This window comes from Colletotrichum fructicola, assembly GCF_000319635.2.
Source record: "Colletotrichum fructicola Nara gc5 chromosome Unknown KSG_Nara_v1_contig03, whole genome shotgun sequence".
Taxonomy (NCBI): domain Eukaryota; kingdom Fungi; phylum Ascomycota; class Sordariomycetes; order Glomerellales; family Glomerellaceae; genus Colletotrichum; species Colletotrichum fructicola.
In genome coordinates, this window is record NW_027094053.1 from 6,547,448 (window position 1) to 6,573,738 (window position 26,291).

Here is a 26,291-nt window from a genome sequence, read left to right on the forward strand (position 1 = left end):
GATACTGTGGTGTGGAGTGTGTGGTGGTTGTGGTGATGGCGGTTGTAGTGTGGTGTGCGTGCGAGTGCAAGCCGGACTCTATTTCCAGGGACCCAAGATGCCCATAATATTCCGGGAAAAATCGCAAAAAAGAGAAGCAGAACCAAACCACCCTCTCGCCCCCTTTCCGATCCTTTTATTATCCAACCCATTTTTTGTTACTTCCCCCCCCCCCCGTCTTCGAAATCCATCCCTCGACTCCAGCCGTTCCAACGCAACGTTCCATTCGTTAAAAACAGACCTTTATATTCGTTCTAGTCACGATGATACGTCGGAAACGTCCCCCAGGTTAATCGTCGCGGTTCTTGCCCCTCGCTGAAGGTACACGGTGGTGGTGCAGCATGGGCGACGATGGCCTGGACGTCGAAAGACCCATGTTGCGCACCGACTCGAGGGGGTCGAGGTTCAGCTTTCCCTCGTCCGTGATCTGCGGCGTGTAGGCGGGATCCACCATGGGCTTTTCGTAGCTTGCGATGGTGATTGGTGGCGGGCGGCCCTTTCGGTCGGGGATGCTGTAGAGGTACGTCGCGGCCAGAACGAAGGCAGTGCCGGCGAGGAACTAGCGGGACCAAATTAGTATTGGAGGGTAACGATGCAGGAGACACGAGAGAGACTCACAGTGAAGTTGACCTCAAAGTTGAAGAACCAGACGCTGAACAAGAAGCTGATGACGATGCTGATGCTCGCGGCAAAGTTCTTGGCGATGTTGTCGGCGTAATTGATGCAGAGCGACGCCAGGACGCCGCCGACGGCCTGGAACACGATCGCGGTCCAGACAACCCAATTGTAGCCCTCAAAGAAGCCGTGGCGGGCGATATCCTCGCCATCCTTGAAGATGACACCAGCAAGCGCGGGGAAGAGCGAGTAGAAGGACAGCTGAATGTTGCGCGTCCAGACAGTGGCGGGAGTGGGCGAGTCCTTGAGCATCTTCTCAAAGTACACGCCGGCAAGTCCTGATGCGACGGCAGCGACCAGGACGGCGGACAGACCAATCGAGTAGTTCATCAGCGGGGCGAGGTCCTGGTCCTCCTGGATGCCCTGGTAGGAGGCGGAGCGCTTCGCGATAACGCTGCCGACGACGTTCTCGCCGACGCCAGCAAGACCATCAGCGGCGCGCTTGGTCAATTCGCGAGCAACCTCGGCGGCGCCCTCTGCAGCTTGGCCTAGCTCGTGAACGGAGCGCGGGAAGAAGTGGTCTGTAGTATCGTGGAGGAGGATGCTGCCGCGAACTGCGTCGCCGGAGTGGGCCCCTGGCTGGGGGAGGGAGACGATGGAGACGCCGAGGGTGAGGACGATGAGGGAGATCCAGCGCTTCATGCCGAGAGAACGGCGGAGCATGGTGACGGAGAAGATGGCGGTGGTGAGGATCTGCGGGCCGGGTGGGTTAGCTTTGCGAGAGTCATGACGTTTGCGGGGGGGCAGAGGATCTCTCTCTTTCTCGGGCGAGGGCGTACCTTGAGCTGATAGAGCACCTGGAAGTGGACGGCGTCGAGATTACCGACAGCGACATACTGCAGGGTGTTTTGCAGCGTATAGAGGGTGGCGGGGATGGCGAGCTTCCAGCCGTCGCCGGAGAAGACTTGGTTGTAGATCTGCTCGAAGATGACGGTGGCGGGGGTGGAGGGGGCCAGGGTGCGGGAGACCTCGGCGATGGAGCAGGTCAAGCAGATGGACAGCTTGATAACCTCGTTGAGGAAGACGGCGGTGGATGTGAAGTATCGGTGGTCGCTCACGGGGGGCATGATGCGGGAGTAGTGCATGATCTGGCACAGATGCGATTAGCTTGGTGTCATGTTCATGTCTGGCGGGGGGTTCATACCAAGATCAATGCCGAGTTTTGGAAGGTCAACTACAAGACGAAGCCATTGTCAGTATCAATCGAAAGGAAAAGGAGAGGCGCAGTGCGAGGGAGGCGGGCGCGCATCGCATCGGATCGCATACCGTGATGAGGGAGAGCTGCTTCATGGTGATGCCAAAGAGCGTAGGGCCCCCCGCCGGCGGCGTCGTTGCGTCGAGGAGAGCCATGGCGGCTGTCGAAGGGGAATCTGGTGGTGACAAAACGTAATATTGCCAATTGGCGTCGGTCGAGTCGAAAGGAGGGAAAATTAGGCTTCTGGAGATTTATCTCGAGGAGAAAATGTGTGCGTCGCGCGGAGCGTTCCCCCAAATTCCAGGGGTCGAGGTTTCGTCGGGTCGGGAGTTTTGTCTCGTGGGTTTGGTCGCGTTTAAGGGGACGTGGACGGGGGGGTAGAAAGGGTGGTGCGGGATGTGGTAGTGGCAGCGGCAGCGGCAGGTAGCGATAGCGGTACTGTGTGCAGCAAATGCCCGTAGTAGGTGAGGTGAGGTGAGGAGAGGTAAGGTATCCGCCGTGGGATGGCGGAGAGGCAAGTGATAGCCCAGGTACCCTACTATTAAGAAAGGTGTGGTGTGGTGGGCGGATGGAAGCTTAGCTGTGAGAGCTCCGATGTTGTGTGCTATGTCCGTCTCTCCCTCGACAGGTGGTGTTTAGACCCTCCTTTAGACCCTCCTGTCTTTTTTTTTTTCTTCCTTGGCTTGGTCCCTTGGTCTCGTCCGTCCTCGATCGTGTTGGAGCTGCGTTTATCGGGGCGCAAATCAATCTGGAGGGGTCCTGACTGTCCAGGGTATTAAGCAATGATGTTCAGACTGAGTAATAGAATTATCGGCAACCCAATGGCAATAAGAAGGTACCCAGGTAGGTAAGGTAAGGTAGCAATATGGTCGGGGCGGGCGTGGCAATACAACAGGTGCAATGCAATGCTTGTTACAGAGGTAAGTTAGGTGATGGGTCGGGAGGGAAGATTGAGAGGGAAGAAAAAGATCTAGGAGACGACGGGAGAGAAAGGAAGGGAAAGGGTTGCATTGAAGCCTTCGAAGAGGGTTCGAAAGTGTGTCGCGTTTCTCATGCGGCATGCCCCCCCGGGAATATGGGACGTTTCCAGCCCCAGTCCACCACTTCGACGTCCAGTCCAGTCTGTGTTTCTTTTTCTCTTTTGGTGGTATTGGTGGTGGTGGTGGTGGTGACGCAGGTCCCCTTTTTCCCTGACTGGATTCCTTTGGATTGACTGGCCAGACCTTTCTGACGTAATGAGAGATGTACCCACGTACCTTTTTGATGGTGTCTCTCTGTGCCTTTTACGTGCGTCTTTCTAAGGCAGTAGCTTGGAAGACAAGAACAATTGCAACTAATAATACCTTCCGAAAAAAGCTGCTGCGTTGTTCAAAGCCCACTGATTGCTGGTTGCCTAGATATTGTTCTCAGACGAAGCCTTCCACTCTATTCCACCTCACCTAGCACCTCAAGCAAGGCAGCTATCGGTGCCGTTCGCCGTTGGTTGTTATTGTCCGGTATCCCGACGTCCGTCCGCCGTCTTCCACGAGATTCAGATGTCTGAGAGTTCTCCCAAAAGACAATCCGGAGGATGCCTTATCAGCAGAACCTTGGGCACCCCCGGAACAATAAGAGACGAGTACTCGATGCTCCCCCAGCACGTCGCAGCGCCCTCAGGTATCCGTGACTTGACTGAAACTGGCTGCCACCTCGGTTAGCATTGACTGAGCTTCAGCTTCCTCGGCCCCCTATTCGCCCATCACTCTCGCCTCGCTTCACCTCATCTTCACCATCCACACCTTCACCACTCACTTCCACCGTTCAGAATCGGAAACACGCACCTTGGAGCCCGTCCCGATGGAGGCATTCACCCTGCGCAGCCGCGGAAAGTCGATGCGAGGAGAAACACTCCCACCACCCACTGCAAAACGCTGTCTGTCCACCGTCTGTCTTTCCGGACCCTTAATCCCAGCCGGGCAGCCAACACTCAACGCTTTCTTTCCTTCACTAGCACACTGCGAGCGCAGTCAGTCGGCTTGTGCGTTTCTTGTTTCCTTGGAAATGCTGCACCCTCGATGATTGCTGCAGAGCCGCCGCCGACAAATAACGTTCAACCCAACGATTTCAGTCCGATCCCAAGCCCGCAGAGACCGCCCGAGCGTGCCGCGGTGCCGTCCTGCCGTCCAAGCCCGGCCTGCGCTGCCCTGCGTTGCTCGTCTTTGCCGGGCGCTTTGCTGTTCTCCCACCCTCGCACAGCTCCGTCCTGCGTGCCGCGATGCCTAGACCGCGGCGGCACGGGAGCGGGAACGACGCTGCTGCTGCCGCCGCAATGGATTCTGGAATCTCCCTCCTCGCCCGGGTGCTGCAGATCAGCCCAGGGGACCCGTCCCAAGGTGGGAATCCGGTGGGTTAGGGACGGCCAGGAACCACTCCAACGAGGCGTGGAAGCTGACGCCGAGCTGCGATGAGCAACGCAAGCAACGCAAGCAAGGAAGCGAGCAAACGCAAGCCCGCGGAAGCACGCAACCCAGAACGGGTTCCGGATCACCGCACAAGCCAGGACCTGATTGATCGAGAGAGTGGCCCGCGGGACGATGGCAGCAAGGCACCGCAACCGCCCACCGTCGCCGCCCGACGATCACTGATCAAAGATGCGTCGTTGACAGGGATCACCACTGTCTTCCTCAGGGCCCCCGTTTTTTATGACTTTGCCTGGTTCCTGTCTTTCTCTTTCCCCCTTCCCCCTACCTAGTTGGGCCGCCAGTGAAGATCCGGGGAAGCTGCTGGCTGCCTGCTGTCTTGGCTCTAGAGCACGGAATCGAAGGCGAAATAGAGGCACGGATAGAACAACGATGTCCCTACCAGAACTCGAACAATCCGGAAGTCTGCGAGACTTGGCGACCTTTATCTACTACTCGGACTTTTTTCGTTTCTCTTTGTCATTGCCGTTGTCACTCACTGACCACCACCACTACGAGCTCTCCGCCCCCATTATCAGAAGCTCGGGAAGCAAGCACCAAGCAAGCAAGCTTCAGGAGTGTCGGGGGCTGTTTGCTTAGAGGGCGGGGAAGCTCCCCATAGTCTCCGCGCCTCCATGCACAGTGAACTGTCCAGACTGGATCTGGGCCCAGCATGGCGTCACCTGGCCCCTTGGCCGAATCATCACCTCGTCCTTTTCAGCCAGGGAAGCCCATTCGTACGAGTATCCGTACCCGAAAGCCTGTACCACAAGACGCCATCACTACGCGAGAGACACTGTCTTGGAGGAACATGACCTAGCATCCCCATCCAAATTTCTCCTCCATTCCTCCCGCTCCAACTGCATTTCCAATCGGAGTTTTCTTCCCGCCGCCAGTGCAGCCACGTACCAGCCCGTCCAAGACCCCATGACCCGCCCAACCTGCCTGACCGCCCCCCCTGTGTGCCACCCAGACCAGTGGTTAAGGTGGCCCGGAGAGGCCAGGAGGGTGCAGAGGCTGGGTTGAGGCGCATCACGCGGGGCGGTCACCTCAGCCAAACTAACCTCCATCAGAACCGGTTGCAACTCACTTCAGCTTTGCTGTACCACCCGTATGCGGTCTGAATTGGATTTCATGCATCTGACACCTGCTAGTAAGTCGGGACGGCGCAACGTCGAGGCTTGCTTTGCCTCACCTCGCCCAACGGACGGCGCGCCGCTACCTGCTGGTGCTAGCGCGCGAACAACCCAATTTCGACGCCTCCTCCCCGTGGAATTTTGGGTGAATCGCATCTCTATGATTGGGGGTCCGTCCCGAGATCGGTTTAAACGCACATGTCTCAGGCCCCAAATGTCCATGGCATTGATGGGCGGGAAATTGTCTGTTCCTGCCCCTGACTCTGTCTTTCCTTTCTTCTGATCTTCGGCCCGGGCAAGAGATGGCAGGCGTATCTCGCCTTTGGGGGTTCACGCCTAATGGAGTTGCGATGAAGGATCGATTGCCTTGCTGGGTTGACGACGTCACGACTTGACATGGTCCACTTGATATTGCATTATTTCGTAAAATTCCTTGATGGACGCGGTGCGAGGTTCTATTTCTTGTTGCCGCTGTCAACCCCAGGCAGACTTACAAACTAGCAGTTGCTAGCTTGGTTTGACGTGCTGATCTTCAACCCAAGAGGCACGCCGGCGAATGGAGCCGTCGCAAGCGTGGTGTGAGAGACAACCCATTCGATTCGGAATGGTCGCTTTATCAGGCACTGGGATTGACCGCCTCATGGTCAGGTCGGTGAGTAAGTGAGATTCATCTGTGATTGTCTCTACCGGCTGCATCTACGACGTCCAGCTCACGATTCTTGGGTCGGCTCTCAATCCATGCTTTGGTTCGTGCCGCTGTGTGAGAAATAGCTGTTGGCGGTACGATGTGTGTTCTCATGCAGTTGATAGTATCTACTCTCAATGACTCTTATATTGAGGTAGGGTATTTGGTGCAACCCCATGGGTAATCGGCGCATCTGTGTATGGCTTGAGCCTCATCTAACGGCCGGCAACGCCGCTGCTGCTCTGTGGTTGGAAAAATTCGCAAATACAAAAGCCTTACTCGCGATATTTCCGCGCCGGTTTCGAAGTTACCCTCTCTTCTGCCCTCTCTATCACTCCCATCCTTATTACTATCGCCCAGTGTTCTGGCCCCTACAAGGTAGGCCACAGGACATGTCAAGGGCAGGCTAGAGGGCGACAGGGAGAGGGCAGCAGAGTTGGTTAGGCTAGAGACATCGTGAACAAAAGCGTACCCTACAATGCCAATTGCCGCCAGAAGTCGCCGTAGAGAACATAACGTATGGTTAAGCTGGTCGAATAACGGCGGCATCGCTACCTGTTAGCCACAAACGGGTGCGCTGAATATCCCAGCCACGTACATACTCTGATATTAACTCTTATACAATCTATAGGTGTTCCACTCCCTCATCTGAACCGGATCCAGAAGCCGGAGACGCTGAAAGAAGCCTTTCCGTGATCCCCTCACGGCATCTTCATCGAGTACTCGCACCCTTACAATCATGTGTTTCCCTCTCCGCTGTTGCGCCATCTTGCCCCAAAGCTCACGAAAATCATCGCTCAGCCCTGCCCCCATCATGGTCTCCAGCACAAGCTCTGCCTCCAGTTCAAGCACTCTGAAGCGGAACACGGCTCCAGCATTCGCGGTCACATCCCACAGCTCCATGACCTGAAGGCTAGGCATGAGCGCGGCAGCATCCCCAGCCGCACGGAACAACCTCTCCCTCGAGTTTGGCCTCAGAACTTGTGGAGTTTTCAAGGCAACAGCTGTGAGGTTGCACCAGGTCAGTCGCGGCTGTGCTGCGGCTAGAAGCACCAAATTCTGAAAGAACGCCGTTGCGTCAATAATGCCGGCTGCGTTGAAGGAAGACAGGTTGCGGCAAGCATACGCCGCGGTCAAGGCCATGCGGCGATGCCCCGTCATCTTCTCCGCCGCGATCACAGCCATAAGTTGCGAAGTACTGAATCGCGGCGATACCCTCTCTTCCTTCCCCCTCCCAAGAGACGCATGCCAGCCAGCGGGCCTGATAGTTGAAGCATCTCCATGCTCATGCTCCATGTCTGTCGGCTCTTTCCAACACTCCCAAAAGGTCAGGTCTCTGACCGTGGCCGGAAGATTTGCGAGCAGCGACAAGTTGGCCAGCTCACGAGGCCACTGGCTCTCTGCAACTGTTCCGCTCCACGGCTCCCAAGTGACAGTCTTGAGGCTTGGAAGATACTGAAACACACGCTGAATTGCCCCTTCGCTCAGAGCACGGCGTGACTCCCGGTTGACGATGAATTGGGTGATTACGGGCACTCTAAGCCCTTCGGACCGTAATTTTAAACCCCGGTAAATGCGTTCTGGGGGATCGGAGGCCGTGTAGAGGTCGAGTGGGTTCCCAAGTATCCTCTGTTTGGCACCCCGTATGTTCAGCGGCTTCATTGGGCATCTCTCATTAAAGTGACGTATGATATTGTCTAAGCACTCCCGGGTAGTCTGAAACGACGCAAAGTAGTGTTGCGTATCGCTCGGTGACGCTGCGCTGATCTCGAGGGCAAGTCCCCCATCTTCTCTTCGTTGCCAGCTTGCCAAGATATTAAGCAGCGCGAGGAGCCGTCCGCTGAACGCCATGTTATTCGCTATGGTTTCCTGCGTGTCCTCGGGCTCGTCGCACCGTTTGCAGTCGTATCGATTCAGCGGGACGTGCAATCTGACTCTCTTGACCTTGTCGCGTAGATGGCGGCCGAGACGCCCGAAGTCACGGATATCGTCGACCCTTTGTAGCGTGAGGCACGAAAAGGCGCGGGTCTCGAAGAAGTCGCGCCACTCCGCGCATACACTGGACCATGATGCTCGCTCGGCGTTCTGGACGTTGTGGTTAGCTAAGTGTCCCAGAACCATGATCCGGATCTCGTAAGGAAGGGTATACCAGTGAAGCTGGGAATATATCTGCGCGTCGCGCCTTTGCGGGCGAAAGTTTCGTGGGTGTAGTGGCATTGTGCGGGCGGTGGTGTTGTGTCGTTATGTAGCAGCGCCTCTGAGGTGGAAGCTAGCAATCAGAGGAAGGAAGCATTCTTTTTCCAAGTGTGAGATATTCTATCTTTTATACTTGGTGTAAAGGTATATTCGGTAAGAGGGGCGAATATGCCCAAAGCAGTGCCCAAGTCCCATATTTCAGCAAGCACCTTTACGATTTCCATCCAGGTGGCAAAAGCAGCGGCACAGAAAACAGTAACGACCGATGACTAACGAACTCTATTCTGGCGACTCTCCTGACCGATCAACCTCACTTTCCTCGTCTCGGCACGATTCCCGCCGTTCGAGTGAAAGCTCTCGACACCGGTGTCGGCAAAGGCTTGATAGCAACTCCAAATGACGTGTAGGGTGGAAGAGATAGTTCAAGAAACACCAAACTAACTTACTTGTAAGTCCCTGATATCATCCCAGTTGTCACAGTGGCTCGCCATATCGCCGCTGATCCCCAGACCTAGAACGAAAAGTATTTGGTGCCAGTAATTGGCGCACGATCAAGTTTGAAATACCCCGGCTGTAGTTTTTGGAAGACACCGTTGGGATCGTACTTCGCAGAGATGCTCTTCAGCCTGTCTTTGTTGTCCTTCCCGTAGCTGCTGACCACGTCCTGATACTGGCTGGCGTAGTTCATGTACACAAAGTCATTGTACAACCCTCGCTTCTTTGCCTCGTTGGAGATTTTCTCAAGGAGGTTGGACGCAAAACGGTAGACGGCCTCGCTGTCTTTTTCGTCGGCCCACATGACAGCCATCTGGATGATGTAGAGTGGCCCATCGTCGACGTTCAAACCCAACGCATTTCCGCCGTTGTTTCGCATTTTGTTGAGCTGCGGAATCGTGATACCTTGCATCGTGAGAGCGGGCACGATGCCAGATATATTCGCGACGGCCATGACCTCCTTAAAGTAGAGATCTTTGGCCCAGTTTTGAAGGCTCAAGTCTGCCTTTGTGCTGATGACATAGTAGACTTCGTGCAGGCCTGGGGGCGTATCATTCATCCCCTGAGCGGCAAATTCCGCTAGGATGTGATCCTGTGTAGCATCGTCGTAGGCTGGAATCTTGTTGAACTCGTCGAAAATGGCAGCGTGACTGCCGTTGGGCTCGCTGTAGTAAAGCGTCGGAACCGTCATTTTGGTCTCAAAAGCATACATCCAGACGTGCCACAAGCCGGCTTTGCTGTCTTGTTCAGAATTGACGACAATGTTGTGGAATGCCTCAGCAACCTTGTCAAAGTTATCCTCTGTGTACGTCCTTCTGCCTCCCCACATCTTGCCACCTGTGAGGGGAGTCGTCTTGAGGTTGAAGTTGACGACCAGGCCGAAGTTGTTGCCGCCACCACGGAGGGCCCAGAAGAGATCCGGATAAGTCGTCGCCGAGACTCGGATCACGGCGCCAGTCGCAACGACAAGCTGCCAGACAGTCAACCCTGAAAAATATAAAATGCGCGCACTGCCACCTACATCGTAACTTTCCACATTGTCACAAGCCCAGCCGTGCTCATTGGAAAAATATGAAATTCCACCTGGTGCCATGTAAGCCTGCGATAGCCTTTGTGAGGTCGTTGTCTTGCCATACCTCCGGTTGTCAGCCCTCCGACGCCAATGTTGTACAACCGACCTCCGATAACGGTCACGTCGGACTTGGTGAGCTCCCTGTAGACGTCGCCCCAAATATTCCCAGGCTCGATTGAAGCAATCTTCTTGTCGTCAGACAGCTTGATACCCGTCATGTTCATAAACGAAACGGTGATGCCGTCCTGAGCACTGGAGGCACCAGCCATGGCAGCATGCCCACCGCTCTTGGCTGCGAAGGGGCACTGGGTCAAACGAGACAGGAGCACAACGACAGAGACCTGCGCCGTCTTGGACGGTTTGAAGACACACCAAGGCCTGACCGCAGCCTGGTTCGCCGACCAGTATGACCCGATGAAACTGTTGTATGCTGTCTCATTTCTGGTCTCGACAGCGCCGTCTCCGTAGAGAAATTTTAGCGTGTCGCACTGAGTTTGTGAAGTGTCAATTTGTGACTGCTTGTGGATCTGAAGCTACAACTCACAGCAACGGAGCATTCGGGCTGTGATGGCTTTCCGAGGTTTGACAAGCTAGGGATGTTCGAGACCGCGACTCCGTGCTCTAATAAGGCATTGGATAAGTTGAAATCGGCGGGCTCAATCACATCCCTATCGACATCAGTGACCTCGGCAAATGCAGGGAGCGAGTTGCCAAGCATACACGCTGCAGCCAGCAGGAGTCTGAGGAGGGGCATGGCTGAGGATGACAGCGCGAGATCCTCAAGAAAAACGTACAAAGTTGAAGCAGAAGGGTTTATGACAAGTAATGAATTCAAAGAGGGGCAGGGTCGCCTTTTGTACCTTATGTTCCACGTCTGGTGTCGTACTTTGACGTTGGTGTTGTGCTCGCTTCGACATGCATGACGCCCCTGCATGCATTCCTAAGGTACAGCTGCTCAGCTGCTGAACAGACACGCCACATCGAATTCAAGCATGATTCCATCTCTCCGTTACCAACAACGGGATGTCGTATCTCGCCCACTCTGCTGCAATTAGTCTGTCTCTGTAGGCCGTCGAGGGAGGGGCTGAGGATATGTCTAACTTTCAGGCGCAGTGCTAACGGGCTTACAAGATCCACAAGGGGCATCTACGACTCCTCGAATCAGATTCAATCGCTAAAGACAACATATCGCGTCGATGTCTCGCATGCCGCGTGTTTAAGGAAGTACGAAGTACGGATTACGGATAGTGCAGCAGCAGTCTGACAGCTTGGCTTTCACACAGGATCTGCATCCTGGAGATTGACAAGGATCTTCAACATTGATGCATTAGCGGTACGACCAGAGGCGGGGTGGAAAACATTTCTAGTTTGGTGCTGCAAATACCGCACCCAAAAGAGTTTTTAAGAAGCGACATTATTTCCCTACAAGCTAGCTAACGAGCCTTAATGTCTTGTTGGAACTAAACGCCCTTTATAGAATGCCCTTAATATCAGAATTTGACATTTCTTGCTCAGTACCGGTGTTGTTTTTGGTGTGGAACGGCTCAGCGTTTTGCCAATATCTCGCCTAAAGACACCATGCAATCGGCATGCATCGAAAACGTATGATCCTAGGCTTTTATCTAAATCAGAAAATCAAATGTTTTGGCAGCTTGGGCAATTAATTGCTCTCCGTAAAGGGTTGGCCACGAACGCCAATATGAACGAAAGCCCATAAGTTGGCCGTGAAGGTCACTTCAGCCTAGGCCGTTCTGGTCTTCACATATTTCCCCGTCAGAGTCAAAAGTGTGTGTTGCAGGCGGTAACCTATTAAACGTAAAAGGATAGAAGGAAAGAAGGAAGCTGTGCATACAAAGGTGGCCACAACCAGCACTTAAGAGAATGGCCATTCTAGAGTTTAAACCGCGTTTACTTTTTCATTGTCATTTCTCATCATATAGTAGCCGTCAGTATCTTTCTCCCGGTCGAAAAAGGCCGGCATCGGCCCTGCAACTTTTCACTTTGGCCAACATGTTGAAGCCAATGGGTTTGATCGTTAAAGAATTCTTGACCTGGAGGCTGTAATTCGGATCGCCCTTGCTGATGTCGAAATTCTGAAGTATCATCGCAACGATCTATTCAAAGTTCTCAGCAGAGTCCGCAGAGTTGCCGAGGTCTGCTTCACTTGATTGGAAAACGAGACATACCAACTGAGCCTCCTGCCATGCAAAGGCTCTGCCAATGCACGCTCTCTTGCCATTGCCAAAAGGCTTCCAAGAATTCTTCGGAAGCTTTTCAAAGTTGTGCTTCAGCATTCTTTCAGGTTTGAACTCCTCGGCATCATATCCCCAAACAGCGGGATCCCTTTGGATGAGATGAAGCAGAGCCAGTATTGGCTCACCGGCGTGGATTGCGTAGTTGCCTCCCAAAATTTCCGTCTTAAAAGGGGTGACGAAGAAGCCAGGAGCAGTTGGCATCAAACGAAGGGTTTCTTTGAGTACGGCGTCAATGAAAGGTAGCTGCTGCAGATGATTTACTAAAATTCGTTCGCCGCCAATTATGGAGCCAACTTCGTCGTAAGCTTTTTGAAGCGCGTCGGGGTTCTCAAGTAGGAAATAAAAGACAAAGGACAACAAGCCTGAGGTGGTTTCATGGCCGGCGATGAGAAACGTGATCATGTTGTTGATGATGGACTCCTCTGTCATCTCCTCTCCCGTCTTTGCATCTTGTCCAGTTAACATGGCATCAAGTAGATCTGGAGTGTCCGCAGCCACATCTCGCCTGTTACCAATGATCTCTCTGCAAGTCTGAGTCATGAAGTTGATGTTCTTGAAGAACTTTGCTTGTGAGCTCCAACGCAGAAAGCCCAGATGCGGCGGTATCCCTGACTGTGTTTCCGCTTCGGCGAGGACAGCTGTCATGGCTTCGACAAAGGGATGCACACGGTCACCCAAGTAGAAGCTGTTGAAGCGGAAGCTCATAGTGCAGAGCGCTATTGTATCAAGTGTAAGTCGCGTGAAGTCGCTGGAAACGTCGATTAAGGCTGTTGGCCCGAAACGCGCCCTGATTAGATTGGATTAGGGCTTCCTGTGACTTGCGGTCTATTTGGCGTACCATTTGAGACACAGCTGCTCTGCAATGTCGATCATACTGGGAAACATATTCCTGATTTTTGAGGCGCCGAAGTGCGGAAGAAGTACGCGGTGGGCAATCTCCCACTCGTGATTATCTATCTGCGCCGTGAAGAGACCATTGCCAGCAGCATAACGAAGGTTTGCGACTCCAGAAGTCACGATCTTATGGAACCTCGCACCATCGTAAAGCTCTTTTGCAATCTCGTAGTTGCATACGTAGATGAACTTCTGGCCAGCAAAAGTCATGGTGTATACAGGCCCTGAAGTTACCTGTTACCGAGACACATGGATGATTATGTAGAAGATTGTATACCATAGACCTTCCCTTTCTGGATGAGCGATCCTAAGGGATAATTGAAGTCGACATTGAGAAGATTCCCGATAATGGGGAGAGCTTTGGGCAGTGAGAAAATCGTTCATCGTTCTAACTCTGCGAGGATACTTGCGGCAAGGACCGGGTATAGCCATTGATGTTGAGAGGCTGTACAGTAAAGTGCGTAAAGCTCATTCAGAAGAAGCTTTCTCTTCGGGTATTATCAAGTATGCAGATTTCGGTAGGAGCGCATCCAAAATGGTGCGGTTATCAGCCGATATTCAGGGGTTGCAAACGGCTCGCATCAGCTCGGACAAACACAGTCATTTTCAACCTACTGGACTCCTATTCATGCAGTGGAAAGCTCATCGTACCGAGGAAGCATATGCAATCCATGAAATATGTCTTGATCACTAAACTTTCAATATAGACGCATCGGTCTCGTCAAATGTTTCAAAAAGCCACAGCTTTGGTCATCGTCATTCTGATTACGTGGACCTTGTTCCGCGGACGGCCTGGTCGCGTCCGCGGAGACCCGGACCCCGCATTATCACGGCCCCATAACCACCGACCGGGCCGGCGCGCCAATCAAAAAAAGCAACACGAGGCAGCCCAAAATTCAAGTACAGCTCGCCGGTTCAAAATATGCAGGAATTGCTGTAGGTGAGCTCAACATGCGCCTCAGCTTTGGTACGGGTACTCAAGGCAGCAACACCAGTTGCTCCCGGTCAACGCCCATGCTCAAATTACATGGACTTCTCACGTGCTCGGCGCACGATGATATGCTTAAATCAGCGTTGCTTCCTCGGACATCTTACTAAAATTGGCATCATTCATTTGTCGCCATCGAGCGATTTGATCAATGGATATGGTCTATGGCTGCATAGCAACTAGAGGTCTTATATTGAAAAGAAAATCGTGGATTGATCTTGTTAGGACACGCTGCAAAGCACAGTGAACTACATCATCAACAGATGTATCCGAACATTGCTTCGTTAGCAAACGTGAAACAACACCTTCATCATGTTTCTCAGCGCATGCTTCAAAACTTGGAGTGTCTTCTCGAGTCAATATGTGGAGCGCATCAGTGAGATCGACATCAGTTCAATCCAGAAGAAAGGTAACTCCGGAAAGAAAAACATAAGGCAACTAAATCGTTGTGGCTTTGGATGTTTTGGCTCCAGGATTCGACGTGTTTAACAAAATTAATTGCCAGCGCTCTCAGGTGAAACGCTGATGCTGCGTATATTCAAAGCTAGGGGATACCACCGTACTCAAAGGCGAGAGCAGTAAGGTAGTCAAGCACCTTATGCATAACGCTAGACATCTAAAACAACCTTCTCAAAACAGGGGTCTCATTGAAAGGTAGCCTACATCTACAATCAAATCCAATTACCTGCTGCTTACAAGCTTCGAGCCAACAGGACCTGCGGCTCATTATCTACATATAATGCAATCTATTTTTCGTCAATCATTGAAACATATTAGATCGACCTCTTTCGCAGAACCTTCAACATCCAAGGTGGTGCCCTATCCCGAAAGGTTCCTCCTTGAAGTCTTTGGCCAAGTAGCCATTGCACTGTCATGGTAGCCATGGCACAGTTCCATACAAAGGACACGATCATCCCCAGAGAGAATATCAATGATGTTGAAATTGTGTTTGTGCCACACAAAGTCATCACACCAAAGTCGTCAATGCCGTCCGGAAGGGCGAAGCCGGATATCACGAGGATCGCTTGGCATACGATAAAGTCCAGAGCGTTGATGAACTTCATTCTTCGATACATGTAGAACGTCAGATCTGGCCGTGAGCTGAGTCGTCGTTGGTACAGGTAAAGCGGAACAACTATTGCCGCCAGGCCTATCGTGATGTAGCCGACAATCTGATGCATGAATGTCAGTTAACTGTCGACTCAGTCCAAGGCATCCGTGAAATGGAACTTACACCGTGCTCTGTTCTAGCATGGTCTGATGTCCCCATTCCGATGATGCCAGTGACGAGACCCCCAATCATAAGAGGCGCGAATACGAAAGTCTGGAAGATTGTTTGCCATCGATCAATCTTGGCTTTGGTTGGTTCTTGGAGCGGACGATCGATCATAATACACAAGCTGGGAGTTGATGCCAGAACGAGAATTATGGGATACGCCAGAAAGAATGCGGCAGTCATACAGACAACTAAATAGAGAATGTTTAGTCAAAAGTTTATCCAGAGGGTTGGAAAACTCACGGTGGACGTAGGTGAGAAGCACGAAAGTGTCTTCGGCAACCCCGTTGACTTCATAAGAGTTTGTTGAGAAGTCAATGGAAAATGAGTTCCCTTTACTGGTGATATTGAGGGAAACGCAAGTCGGAATGGTGACATTGTTGAGCGGGTTGGCAGTAATGTTTCGGCGTAAGAGTTCCTGCAGTCCTCGAACACCTTTGATGATCCAGCAGTGATCGCTCGTCGACAGATAACCCAGCTGTTCTTGAAGGAAATCGGTAATGTAGAGCTCATCCCATGCGCTGAATACACAATCTCCGTTTTGGATTAGGGCTGCGGTGTCGTTCTCTTGTCCACGATGAATGGTGAAAATAGGTTCTGATCGCGGTGAACTGGGTGCTCCGTAGGCCCGCTCGTGAGTTGTTCTGTCATGTAGATCGTTCGTTGCGTGGTTAGCGGGCAACCTATCCCGAACAGGATGCAAGCCCGCCGCTTGTGTCGCGAGGATGGCAGACAAAAAGACTGAGATGCGTGCATACATGGTCCCAGTCAGCAAGTTGTGGTTCGATTAGTGAACGAAAAATATCATGACATTCGAAAGGTTCTCCGGGGTCAAAGATAGATATGGCAATAGAGTTGCCGCAAGACCCATGAGAGTGGATTCCTCCCGGCAGTTCCTATCTACCCAAGCGACGAAGTCGAAGCCGTAATTCAGGGGTCTCTCGGTGAGAAGAAGAGTCTTTTCCATAGCAGATTATTTTTTAGAGTTCGTCTCATCATGCGAATGGACCCGAGTCGCTCGCATGGTGGAGACGCGGCAAGCCGCGGAGGCCCGGATCGTCGTCCATCCTTGCTAGTACGGCTGGTGACCTACCACGGGCCGCTACTATTAGCTGCTGAACATATCGCAGGATGATCAAAACGGGCTGTGTCGACGCGGCGGAGTTCAAATGGATTTATTACAGAATCCAGACACCAGCAGCGGACACGGTAATTGGGAAGTGCGTGTTGGAAAACATGTGGCGCAAGACTTACGCCTCTCCCTATAAGTCTATATAGCCTTAGTTTTGTGGTTAGCCATTGGTCTTGCATAGATCTCATTTTGACCATCTTCTAGAAGATATGGGAGGAGGAACATTTGGCCATCTTGTGAGTGTTATGTTACTAGAAGAAGAGAGCTTGGGACTAACTGTAGTGCGGTTGCCAATGTCTTGTGGTCGATATAAGCCGCCGGTCCCGAAAGAGTTCTTTAATTTGTTTGCGTTCCGTAACATTACACCATCGGTCTCGGCGAACACACAATGACCGAGAGACTCTATCTGCATAACCTTTCAGAGATGTGGATGACTCCAGCTTAAATGACATCAGATCGTATCACATCTGGCACACTCTTATTGAACAGCAAATTGTTGACTGCAAGAAGACGCCAAGAACAAATAGACGACATTTGGAGCAAGTTAATTACCAAAATCGAGACTAGCACAAGCGAGCTCAGCCGCCAGATTGTCCAACTAGAAGAAGGACTTGAAACGTGACTTCGGGTCATACAATTTCCTAAGCGCAAGCAGCTTCTCGTAATGTTCTCTGTACACCTATCGCGATGTTAGTGTTGATGGCGGAGTCATACGGTGATTGTGGAATTGGTCTTACTGCCTTGGCACTGTGATAATCAAGTTCGAGACCAGCAGGGTTTACCTCCGCCAGGCCAAGCTTATCTTCTAAAACCTCTTTAGGCGCATCGATAGAAATTTTCCGAAGGAGCTCTTCCTGCTCTTTCGTACCATCTCCGGGGCAGCTTGCGATGAGGAGCAAGAGATGGTTCAGACCTGGAGCCCGAGGCCAGGCAACTTCGGCTGTGCCTCCAATTGGAGGGCGCTTTGATGCATAATGTTAGTTAGGAACATGTGCTTCGCTAGGGTCGGCTCACCAGCAAAAGGCATTCAAAAATTACACTAGAGATGTCCTGAATGGATTTATCCAGAGACCCTAGCTTGTCGTAGAATGCAACTGCTCGATTCAAAGTGTCTCGATCCACGTCGGGGAGAGCCATCGGCGCATACAATGTCTTCATCTTGCCTCGAAGGACGGCGGCGTTTCCTGGTAAGTATTACTTAGTACAAATCCTCCAGCATGACCAGGTGCGAACTTACGCTGCATGTCGACGACACCCTTCATGTTGGTGATCCTGGTTCGGTCGATAGCGCCGGGTTTATCAAGCACCCAGCTAAACGCTGCTCGACCATGCTTCTCCCCAAGTGCATCATACACGTGGAAAATCACCGCATCCCCAGCGTCCGGCTCTTCCTGTTCTAGAATTGTATGAAGAAGTCTTTCGGGCAGCAAGTACATGAAATAGGTAATTTTGGGGTGGGGCACTGAGTGGTTGAACTCAACCATCTCGTCTATCAACTGCGGTAACCATTTGCGTGGCACCATAACCAGGCCGGACCAGATATCTGTTGGATACTGATGGGCCCGAAGCATGACCTTGGTGATGACTACGTATTTTGTTAGTCGCTACTTAGACGGCTTCATTTTCTCATGTTTGACTCACTTCCAAAGCCACCGCCACTACCTCTCAGAGACCACAAGAGATCAGGTTCCTGAGATGCCATAATGACGGTGCCGTCATACTTAACAACCTCCGCGTCAAGGAAGTTGACCGGGTCGCAAATGCAGCCATACTCGGTGGACATCCAAGAAATACCGCCATTCAGGATAGCCCCAGCGACACCAATCGCTGGAGTGCGAGCCACAGGTACTTTGCAACGTCAGCGAATACTCCTTCGTGACGGTACCTGCAGGTGGATATTACTCACCGGAGTATTCGGGGTCGACTTTATCCATGTATGTCACCACCTCTGACCAGGTAGCAGTTGCACCAACCGTGGCGATTTTCTTGACTGGATCGTAGCTGATGTCGTTGAACTTCATCATGCTGATCACCACGTCTCTAGCCGACGGCGACTTGAACCCATGTCCTCGGATGGCGAAATCCAGGTCCGAGGTGTAAAGAAAGCGGACGATTTCCGAGAGCTCGTTGACCGAGCCCGGAACAAGGACGACTGCGGGGTCTTGCTGCTTTTGAATGGCGAATGGCTCGGAGTGATGAGTATAAGCCTCATCTTTGGGAGTCAAGACAGATCCCGGACTTAGAAGTTGGATCAGAGGCTCTAAGGCCTGAAGCGTTTTCGCGTGAGCTTCGGAGGACATGGTGTCGTGGTTGATGGTTTAGAAAGGCGGGGAAGTCGATGATGCCTATCCAGTCACCTTGAATAAAGAAAAGCTCTTGATAGTGGAATGATCAGACGAACAGGGTGAATCTCACGCCTTTTATAGGAGGTATGAATGGAACTTGGTTGATCGTGGTCGCCGTTCGCGACAAATGATTAAAGGCGAGCTAGATTGAAATTAATAATGCTTTATTTTGTAGTAATTCATCTGACATGAGATTCCACATGATTTAGATGTTACGACATTCATGATGAGGGCAGCTGCAGTTCATTGGTTTGCATCGTCCGCGTCGGACATCGGTCTTCAGACGAGGAAATTCACTGAAACTCCGATGCCGTATAGCTCCGTTACTAGCGGCCTTATTGCGAGCCTACAAAATGACGTACAATGGATAGGTACTTTTACTCACTTCGATCCAGACCGTAACAATGATTTTAAGACGTTTCGGATCAACCCTATACACCAAGTCCGTTACCATCCGGTTCAACGGCCGGTCACAGCGGCCGAGGCCGGACGAACCTTATGGTTTGAGCCACTCATGCGCTTCGCTTTCACGAAGTACGACTGTGCCCACTTACAGTCATACTGCGGACTTTAAGCTTATTTATTCCCGCTGGGTGGGATCGGTCTCGACACTTTGTCAGCTGTAGAATGCTGCGGTAGTGTTAGGTTCCACGTTCCCCTTGAAGGGATGGGTCATGGTTTCTACTTTCAAACAATCTGATTTTTTTTGGCTCACACTCTCAAGTTGCTCTGATTGAAGTGAAATGGAACAGAAATTTGTTCCGATAAAGGTTGATATTGGAAGTTTTCTGTGAATTTGTGGATACAGACTCGGTATAACTCACTGCCCTGCGGTCTTTCAAGCAGCGCTTGAGGTTGCTGGAGGAGGAATAATGGTGAAAACAATGGGTACGTTGATCAGAATCTGCGAGCTGCTAGTGGATGCAAGAGGTGAGCCGGTGGTAAACGTCGCAGTAGAACCTGGTGTAACAGTCGGTGTACCCTGACTCGACCCAGAAGATGCTACCAGAACGTTGGACGATGGGCTTCCAGATGCTGTCGAGAACAGGCCAGATGTTGCGATTGAACCTAAGGCAGAAGACGGCGATCCTGGTAATCCTGGTGAGGATATCTGCTGAGACCCTGAAGGTGACATTGGAGTTTGTGAAGTGCCAGAAAATGAGCTGGAGGGGCCTAATTGGGGTATTGAAGTGGTGCCAAGAACCGAGCTTGCAATTGAACTCCCTGTTCCCGATGAAGGTCCGACTGGTGAAGACGGGTTGGAGGTGCCGCTTGAGCTGACGGAAGAACTCGAAGGTGGTGGAATCAGGCTGGTGGGAGATATAGTGGATGAAGAATTCGTCATTAAAAATGGCGGAGATATGGTAGGGAACCCCGTAGTTGTACTTGTGCTTCTGGTTTGGCTCAATGAAGAGCTGGAAACGATTGACTGACTCCCAGACGGAATGATAGGGCTTGAAGATGGCGAAATTGAAGCTGAGCTGCTGGCGGACGACGAAACAGTAGAGATTGATGTCGACTGTGAAGTCGTCGTGATCGCAGCACTCTGGGAACTGGAAGAAAGTGTATTGGTAGTGGTGACTGCAGAAACCGAAACAGTTGAAGAGCTGGAAGTGCCTGGGGTCTCTGACGCAGAAGGAGTTGTTGTCGAGCCGCTGTCTGTCACCGTGGAGGTTCCACTAAACGAAACAGTGGATGATGCTGCGGTTGATGCGGAAGATGATGTTGTAGAAGATGACGACTCAGATGATGGTACAGATGATGTTGTTGAGGAAGCTGAAGACGGTATTGTTGAAGAAGTTGTAGATGATGTCGTAAACGGTGGTGTAGATGAAGTTGTAGATGTTGTTGTGGAGGCAACCACGGTAGTTGTTTCGGAACTGGATGGACCAGTGGAGGACGAACTGGATGCTGTATCGGTCGTAGCGGAACTGGACGTAGCCGTGCTGCTGGAGGTCTGGGTGCTCGAAGTCGTCGTTGATGTCGTCGTCGGTGCCGGAGGGACTGGAGAGGCCGCGTTACAAACACCGAAGATGTTGTAGATTTTCCTTGTTCCATCTATGCCGCCACATGCATAGTCTGGGAAGTTCTGGCATGGCGTGTTGCAGAGACTGAAGCTGTCGTTAGCACCGGGAGCAAGCGCCGGATACATCTCGTGCCCAGTGGTGGCGTGAGAACAGTAGCAATCCACGCCGCTGCCCAAAGCTGCGAAGTGAGAGTCGCTCAATGCACATTGTTGCTGGCACGCTTGAGGGCTGATACCGGCTGCTTTTGGGTAAAAGATACTCCCAAGGTCGGTGCCGCTCAGGGCCACGCAGCTGATGAATCTGAAGGGGGCCTCTGCAGGGTATTGCATCAGTCCGGAGGCTAAGAGCAGGCTTCCCGAACTCCAAAGGAAGGCCAAGGTTTTTGTTGGGATTTTCATGGCGTCTCAAGAGGTTGGTTGGATGATCGTTCTTGAGGACTTGCAAGTACAAGAGGAGCGACGATGAGAGCAACAATAGAGCCAAAATCATTGAGCAGAGGAAATTATTTCCTGCCATGTTTATACCCAGCTTTACTTATCAACATTTTTACCGATGTTTTAATGTGTCTCATTCGTTAACTCATCACCTTGGAATTCCACAGGATGTCTGGGTATTGTTTCGACAACATTCCGATCGTCGGTCCCTTGGAATTGTCTGAGTCGGAACATGTGGGCTTTCTAAGCACACTCTGATTCCCCCTTTTCAAGGAAACGTCAGCTCATTCTCACATAGGAAACTAATTTGATTCATGTTCATTATTGCAGGCAAATTGATGCGTGTGCCGGCTTACGGTCGATCAGCTGTCTTAGGCAGACTACGGACCGAGTCTCGAGGCCACATTCCCGGAAGCACTGTTAAAGAAAATCCGATGAGCAGTTTTTACGGAAAGCCTACGAAGCCGTAGGTCTCGCATGATTTAGAGAATATCTAGGTCAATTGGGAGAACAAAGGAGAAGAAAGGAAACTTGAGGTGTGATGCGAGAGTACCTACATCTACGTATTGCGTCAGAGGGAAACCGATAAGATAAGGACGCTGATAAGATAAGAGGCCCAAGCGCCGATCACGACGGAGCATCGCTCCCTCCAAGCTACCACCTGCCCAAAATTTCAAGATGCGACACTCAACTGGACGACGATGCCCAAACAGCAGTTCATAGCCGCCCGCAGCTCGAGGCATCGAATTGCTGTCATAGCCCTCTTCCGCGCCCTCCTTCGGGAAGGCCGCGAGGTGACGCTTCCCCAAGATGTCTGCAGGAAGGGAAAGAACCCCGTGCCGGATCTCATCAAGAGGGGCTTCCAGCGCAACAAGGCAGACGTGAGCCCGCGGCTGATCTTTGCTGCGCTGTCGGCGGGATACAAGGTGCGCATTCCGATCTCTTGAACTATCCCTCTAAAACCGGCGCAAGAAGCTAATGGGTGGTGCCCCGCGGACAGTTTCTCACCTTTTTCAAAAACGCACGAGTCCCCGAGTCGAAAGAACAAGCCGAGATAATCACCTACCTCCGCCAAAAGAACGAGCACATCGCCCGCGCCGAAGCGAAAAAGCGGCCCGGAAGGAAACCCCGCGGCCCGGCGACCCCGCCCCCGAAACCCGTCCTCCAGAGGATCTCGGCGGACGGAGAGGAGCCCAAGTACGTCTCCCGTCTGTTCCCGCGGCCGCGCGACAGCTTCGAGGGACGGAGGAAGATCCCGCAAGTCATCGTCACGGCGCAGGGGCACACGTTCCTCCGCCACAAGCGGCCGCAGCCGCGCGTGGTCAGCGACATCCTGCGCCGCAAGACGTGGCGCAAGGCACGGATCAATGAGGTCAGCATCGAGATGACTGAGTGCGACTATGCGGCGGCTCGGGAGGAGGACGAGTGGGATAGGTTGGTGGACGAGCAGTTGAGGGCTGCGGGGCAGCATAGTCGCGTGGACCACAGTCCGTCAACGTCGACTTACTACCAATCGGTGCAGGATTCGTACTACCATATGATTGGGCAAATTGACGCAGAACGGCGGAACGAGTTGGCCAGGGCGAAGGCGCTGATTGAGGCTGTGAAAGGGGAGGAGGAGATGCTGGTTCAGGAAGTGGAGGAGGCGAGGAAGCGTGGGGTGAGGATTGTGCCGACTGTGATTGAGAAGCTTCGGCCGTACATGAAGCATCGAAAGTTGAGAAAGGAGACGAAGTTGAAAAGGTTCAAGAAGAAGAGAGTGGACAGATGGAGAGGGAGTCTTGGGGGCTTGGAGCCTGGTCCGGTCAAACCTTCCAAGGAGACAGCATAGTGACGCGTTCATGTAAATTCCCATCTCATTCAATGATACCACCAAAGCCAAAAGCTTTTGACTCATGTCTCGGTCAAGTCTAGAACTGTTCATTTACCATGTTACAACGACGAATATGCTGTGTTGAGAATCATCTCCCCCGGCTTTTGCTTCACATTCAATCATAAATCATAACCTCGTGTATCTACTAAATACCAGAGCTAGGTGTACTCCGGTCTCTGGTTCTCCCGCGTCCAGAAGAAGCAGGCGCAGTCGGAGGCACCGACTGAGGTGCCTTCGACGGTGAGCTTATGACTATCCTGGCCAACCCCTTCCCTTGGCCAGCAACGGCTGCCCAGCTCTTGGACGACTGCAAAGAAGGCACATTTACGGCAGCCAAGCCGTCCTGCGAAATCTCGCTGCCCGCGACGGATGCCAGATCGACAGTTGCCGTGCGCGGAGACGACAAGACCGACGAGAAGGATGGCGGCATTGACAACACCGGGCTCGGTACCTCATCATTAGGTGTCGGCGGTGCTGGAACCTCCCGAACGGTCTTATCGAAAGTATCTTTCTTAATCACTGGACTGACGGCTGGCGGAGTCGGCGCTGCTTCCGTCGTCGTGTCAAAACTACGGCGTGAAAAGATTGAGGACGACATGCTGGCTTGCGTGCTGTCAGTCAAGCTCGGGTCGCGAGCAAGAGTCGGCGTGCTGGTGCGCGGGGTCGCCGGGATCTTTGCGAGAATGGGAAGACGAGATGCTGAGCTGCGGGATGGCAAGGCCGATGTTGGTGGCGTTTGCGGGTTCGGAGAGGGGGATTCCGTTGTACGAGCTGGAGTTGGGACGCCGCTTGACATTACGGCCGCGTTCCGAATAACCCAGGCTTTCGCTTGTTCAGAGGGGATTCGTGTCACGACTGCAGGACGGGACGGAGCTGCAGAGGATGCTGATACCGGAGGTGGTCGAACGGTGGTCTGAGGCATGGGATGTGTCTGTGGCCTCATACGAATTCCGAGACCACTGCCGACTTCAGGGGTGTTGATTGAGCGAGTCTGCTGCGTAGCTTCAACCCGTGGCAAGCCTGACCGACTATGTCTTCTTGCCTGGATATCCATCTGTGCCTGTGCCATCTTTCCCTCCGCTTTCTTGCGCTTTTCCCTCTCTTCTTCTAGCTGCTTCGTCAAGCTTTTCGTCAAATTTTCAATGTGCTTGGCGTGCGACCTCTCTTGGTTCACCAGACGCATGTTATAAGTCTCATCCATACCCACCAACCCCGCGTTCTCCCTCTTGAGGCGCTCAACTTCAGCTTTGAGACTGACGTTCTCACGGTGAGTCGCGGATAGCTTATTGTCGATTCGCTTTGATAAGTATCTCGTGCTTTTTCTGCAGCACGGGCTATGGTAGACTTGATCGATACCACCAAGGTCGACGAGTTCATGATCGACCTGATCTGCCCGAGGCCGGCTTCCTGGTTCAAGAAAGAGCATTCTCTGGGTCAAGCCTAGAATATGTCGTGGAGAAACCGTCGGGGATGTTGCCTCATGAAACTGCTGCGTCGCCAGTGCGTGGAGGGTCAGCTGTTGTTGAAATCCTTCCAGCTTTTCGGCACGAGAGCGAGGGACGAGGTCTTCAAGCACAGTATAGAAGGCTGATAAGTTGCCGTGGTATACTGCTGTGGCGATATTCAGGTAGATGAGGCCCAAGGAGTAGATATCGGCGGATTTCATAGACCAGTCCTTCAAGTCGTAAATCTCAGGGGCCCGCCATTTTGGTGTCCCCTGATGGCCGATTGTCGTAGTCTTTTCCTGGTCATTCACGTCCCGAGCGATACCAAAGTCAGCCAAGTAGACTCTTTCAGGATTCAGCAGGATGTTGGTAGGCTTGAGATCGAGATGGCGAATGTTGGAATGATGGCAGTAGGTTACGGCTTGGCCGATGCAGCCCATGATGCGCTGGAGGAACTTCAGAGGACATTTACCCTTTGAGCCCGGGCTGGCGGCATCGCGGACGCTGCCCTGGATAGCACTTAAATCGGTAAGACCCAGCGCCATGAGTCTCTTGGTGATATCCTCTCGATCGCCTTGGCCGCTCCTTAAATCGTCGAGGTCTGTGAGTAATTCGTCCAAGTTGCAGATGGCCACTGGCCATATCAGCAGATACAGTTCCCGCTGTCTAAACGTATAGGTGCCAATCAGCTTGACAATGTGGTCGTGGTCCAGCCTTTCCATGACGTGTGCCTCCTCGCGGAGGATCTCTATTGTGCGACCGCGCCTCGGCTGAATCCATTTTCGCGCCAGACAGACCGTTCGATGGGTGACCTTTTCGACGCGACCGTATGTACCCCAACCTAGACTATTGTCCTGAGGCACGGTGATCTTATGATGTAGCTTTTTCGATTCGGTGAAGTCGGCAGGGTGCTTTCCTCTGTCCCGCAAACATGTCAGTCCTCATGACTGTGAAAGGAGGTGGCCGGGAATGGTCGGGAGCAGGTGAGGTTGAACTTACATGCCACTCCAGTGACCGTCCGATGATTCCCATTCCTTAATCTGGGTTCTCTCGTGGAGCTCGCGCTGGGCGGGCGGCAATCGTTCGGGGTGACCCTGGAACTGTCTGTGGACCGTCGTCCAACCCTCTTCGAGGTTGCCGTCGGCCATGTTTGCGCCTGCGGTTCTGCACTTTGGACCTCGACCACGTCCGAGTCGCTAAGCAGTGTGCCGAAGCTACGTCGCGCCTAGAATCGACGTACTCCCATGCTTGTCCGCCCAGATTGGAGTTGCCTCGTCAAAGGACGATTCTCGAAAATGTTGAGCGCAGTGCAGTGAGAGAATGAGGGGTGTCAGCTCGGTGGCAAGGATGGCCCGGTCAGCTTGCCCGCCCGTACTAAGAAGGAACCCGTTGGTGGTCAGGGAGGTGAGTCCCGGCGCACCGTACCGAATGTGGCCCCCTTTAGTGCCGCCTGTGCGGCCTTTGGGGGCTGAATTAAGCCCGGCGACAGGCCCCATTTTCCCCGCCGTTCTCCTTACAGGGCGCTCAGCTGCTTTTAGGTGCTCGCCGGCGGTTTCGGTTGGATGAGGACTGAGCCGACTGTGAGTTGCCCCTGTATTACATGCTGACACAGCCAGTCCATCCCATCCTTACAGGGAACTCATCTCATCTTGGCCAACCTAACCTGAATGGGGGGGAATCGTTGCCTGAGA

At 52.6% G+C, this 26,291-nt stretch overlaps 7 protein-coding genes across 7 annotated transcripts; 1 reads left to right on the top strand and 6 right to left on the bottom strand.

Annotated features, from left to right (window-relative positions):
- Positions 1-328: 328 nt before the first annotated feature.
- On the bottom strand, positions 329-2,064 carry gms1-0 (UDP-galactose transporter; the record flags this gene model as incomplete). The annotated part of the gene is made up of 5 exons (XM_032031471.1): positions 329-598; positions 658-1,407; positions 1,494-1,802; positions 1,859-1,888; positions 1,981-2,064. 5 exons carry the CDS (start codon positions 2,062-2,064, stop codon positions 329-331), a joined length of 1,443 nt encoding a protein of 480 aa, XP_031889491.1.
- A 4,713-nt stretch (positions 2,065-6,777) lies between these two features.
- CGGC5_v006690 (Bifunctional solanapyrone synthase) lies at positions 6,778-10,685 on the bottom strand (the record flags this gene model as incomplete). The annotated part of the gene is made up of 7 exons (XM_066151726.1): positions 6,778-8,253; positions 8,318-8,437; positions 8,811-8,875; positions 8,914-9,829; positions 9,881-9,942; positions 9,996-10,419; positions 10,476-10,685. The coding sequence occupies 7 exons, from the start codon at positions 10,683-10,685 to the stop codon at positions 6,778-6,780; spliced, it is 3,273 nt and encodes a 1,090-aa protein (XP_066008912.1).
- A 1,360-nt stretch (positions 10,686-12,045) lies between these two features.
- On the bottom strand, positions 12,046-13,512 carry CYP505A3-1 (Bifunctional cytochrome P450/NADPH--P450 reductase; the record flags this gene model as incomplete). The annotated part of the gene is made up of 4 exons (XM_066151727.1): positions 12,046-12,973; positions 13,025-13,304; positions 13,358-13,438; positions 13,500-13,512. The coding sequence occupies 4 exons, from the start codon at positions 13,510-13,512 to the stop codon at positions 12,046-12,048; spliced, it is 1,302 nt and encodes a 433-aa protein (XP_066008913.1).
- Positions 13,513-14,841: 1,329 nt separating this feature from the next.
- On the bottom strand, positions 14,842-16,104 carry CGGC5_v006692 (uncharacterized protein; the record flags this gene model as incomplete). Its single annotated transcript, XM_032031475.1, has 3 exons — positions 14,842-15,240; positions 15,303-15,535; positions 15,588-16,104. 3 exons carry the CDS (start codon positions 16,102-16,104, stop codon positions 14,842-14,844), a joined length of 1,149 nt encoding a protein of 382 aa, XP_031889488.1.
- A 970-nt stretch (positions 16,105-17,074) lies between these two features.
- HDNO-1 (6-hydroxy-D-nicotine oxidase) lies at positions 17,075-18,776 on the bottom strand (the record flags this gene model as incomplete). The annotated part of the gene is made up of 6 exons (XM_032031476.1): positions 17,075-17,155; positions 17,214-17,438; positions 17,491-17,660; positions 17,714-18,061; positions 18,118-18,324; positions 18,383-18,776. 6 exons carry the CDS (start codon positions 18,774-18,776, stop codon positions 17,075-17,077), a joined length of 1,425 nt encoding a protein of 474 aa, XP_031889489.1.
- A 3,207-nt stretch (positions 18,777-21,983) lies between these two features.
- CGGC5_v006694 (uncharacterized protein) lies at positions 21,984-23,113 on the top strand (the record flags this gene model as incomplete). Its single annotated transcript, XM_032031477.1, has 2 exons — positions 21,984-22,208; positions 22,283-23,113. 2 exons carry the CDS (start codon positions 21,984-21,986, stop codon positions 23,111-23,113), a joined length of 1,056 nt encoding a protein of 351 aa, XP_031889497.1.
- Positions 23,114-23,300: 187 nt separating this feature from the next.
- Smok (Sperm motility kinase) lies at positions 23,301-25,748 on the bottom strand (the record flags this gene model as incomplete). The annotated part of the gene is made up of 2 exons (XM_066151728.1): positions 23,301-25,518; positions 25,600-25,748. 2 exons carry the CDS (start codon positions 25,746-25,748, stop codon positions 23,301-23,303), a joined length of 2,367 nt encoding a protein of 788 aa, XP_066008911.1.
- Positions 25,749-26,291: the final 543 nt, after the last annotated feature.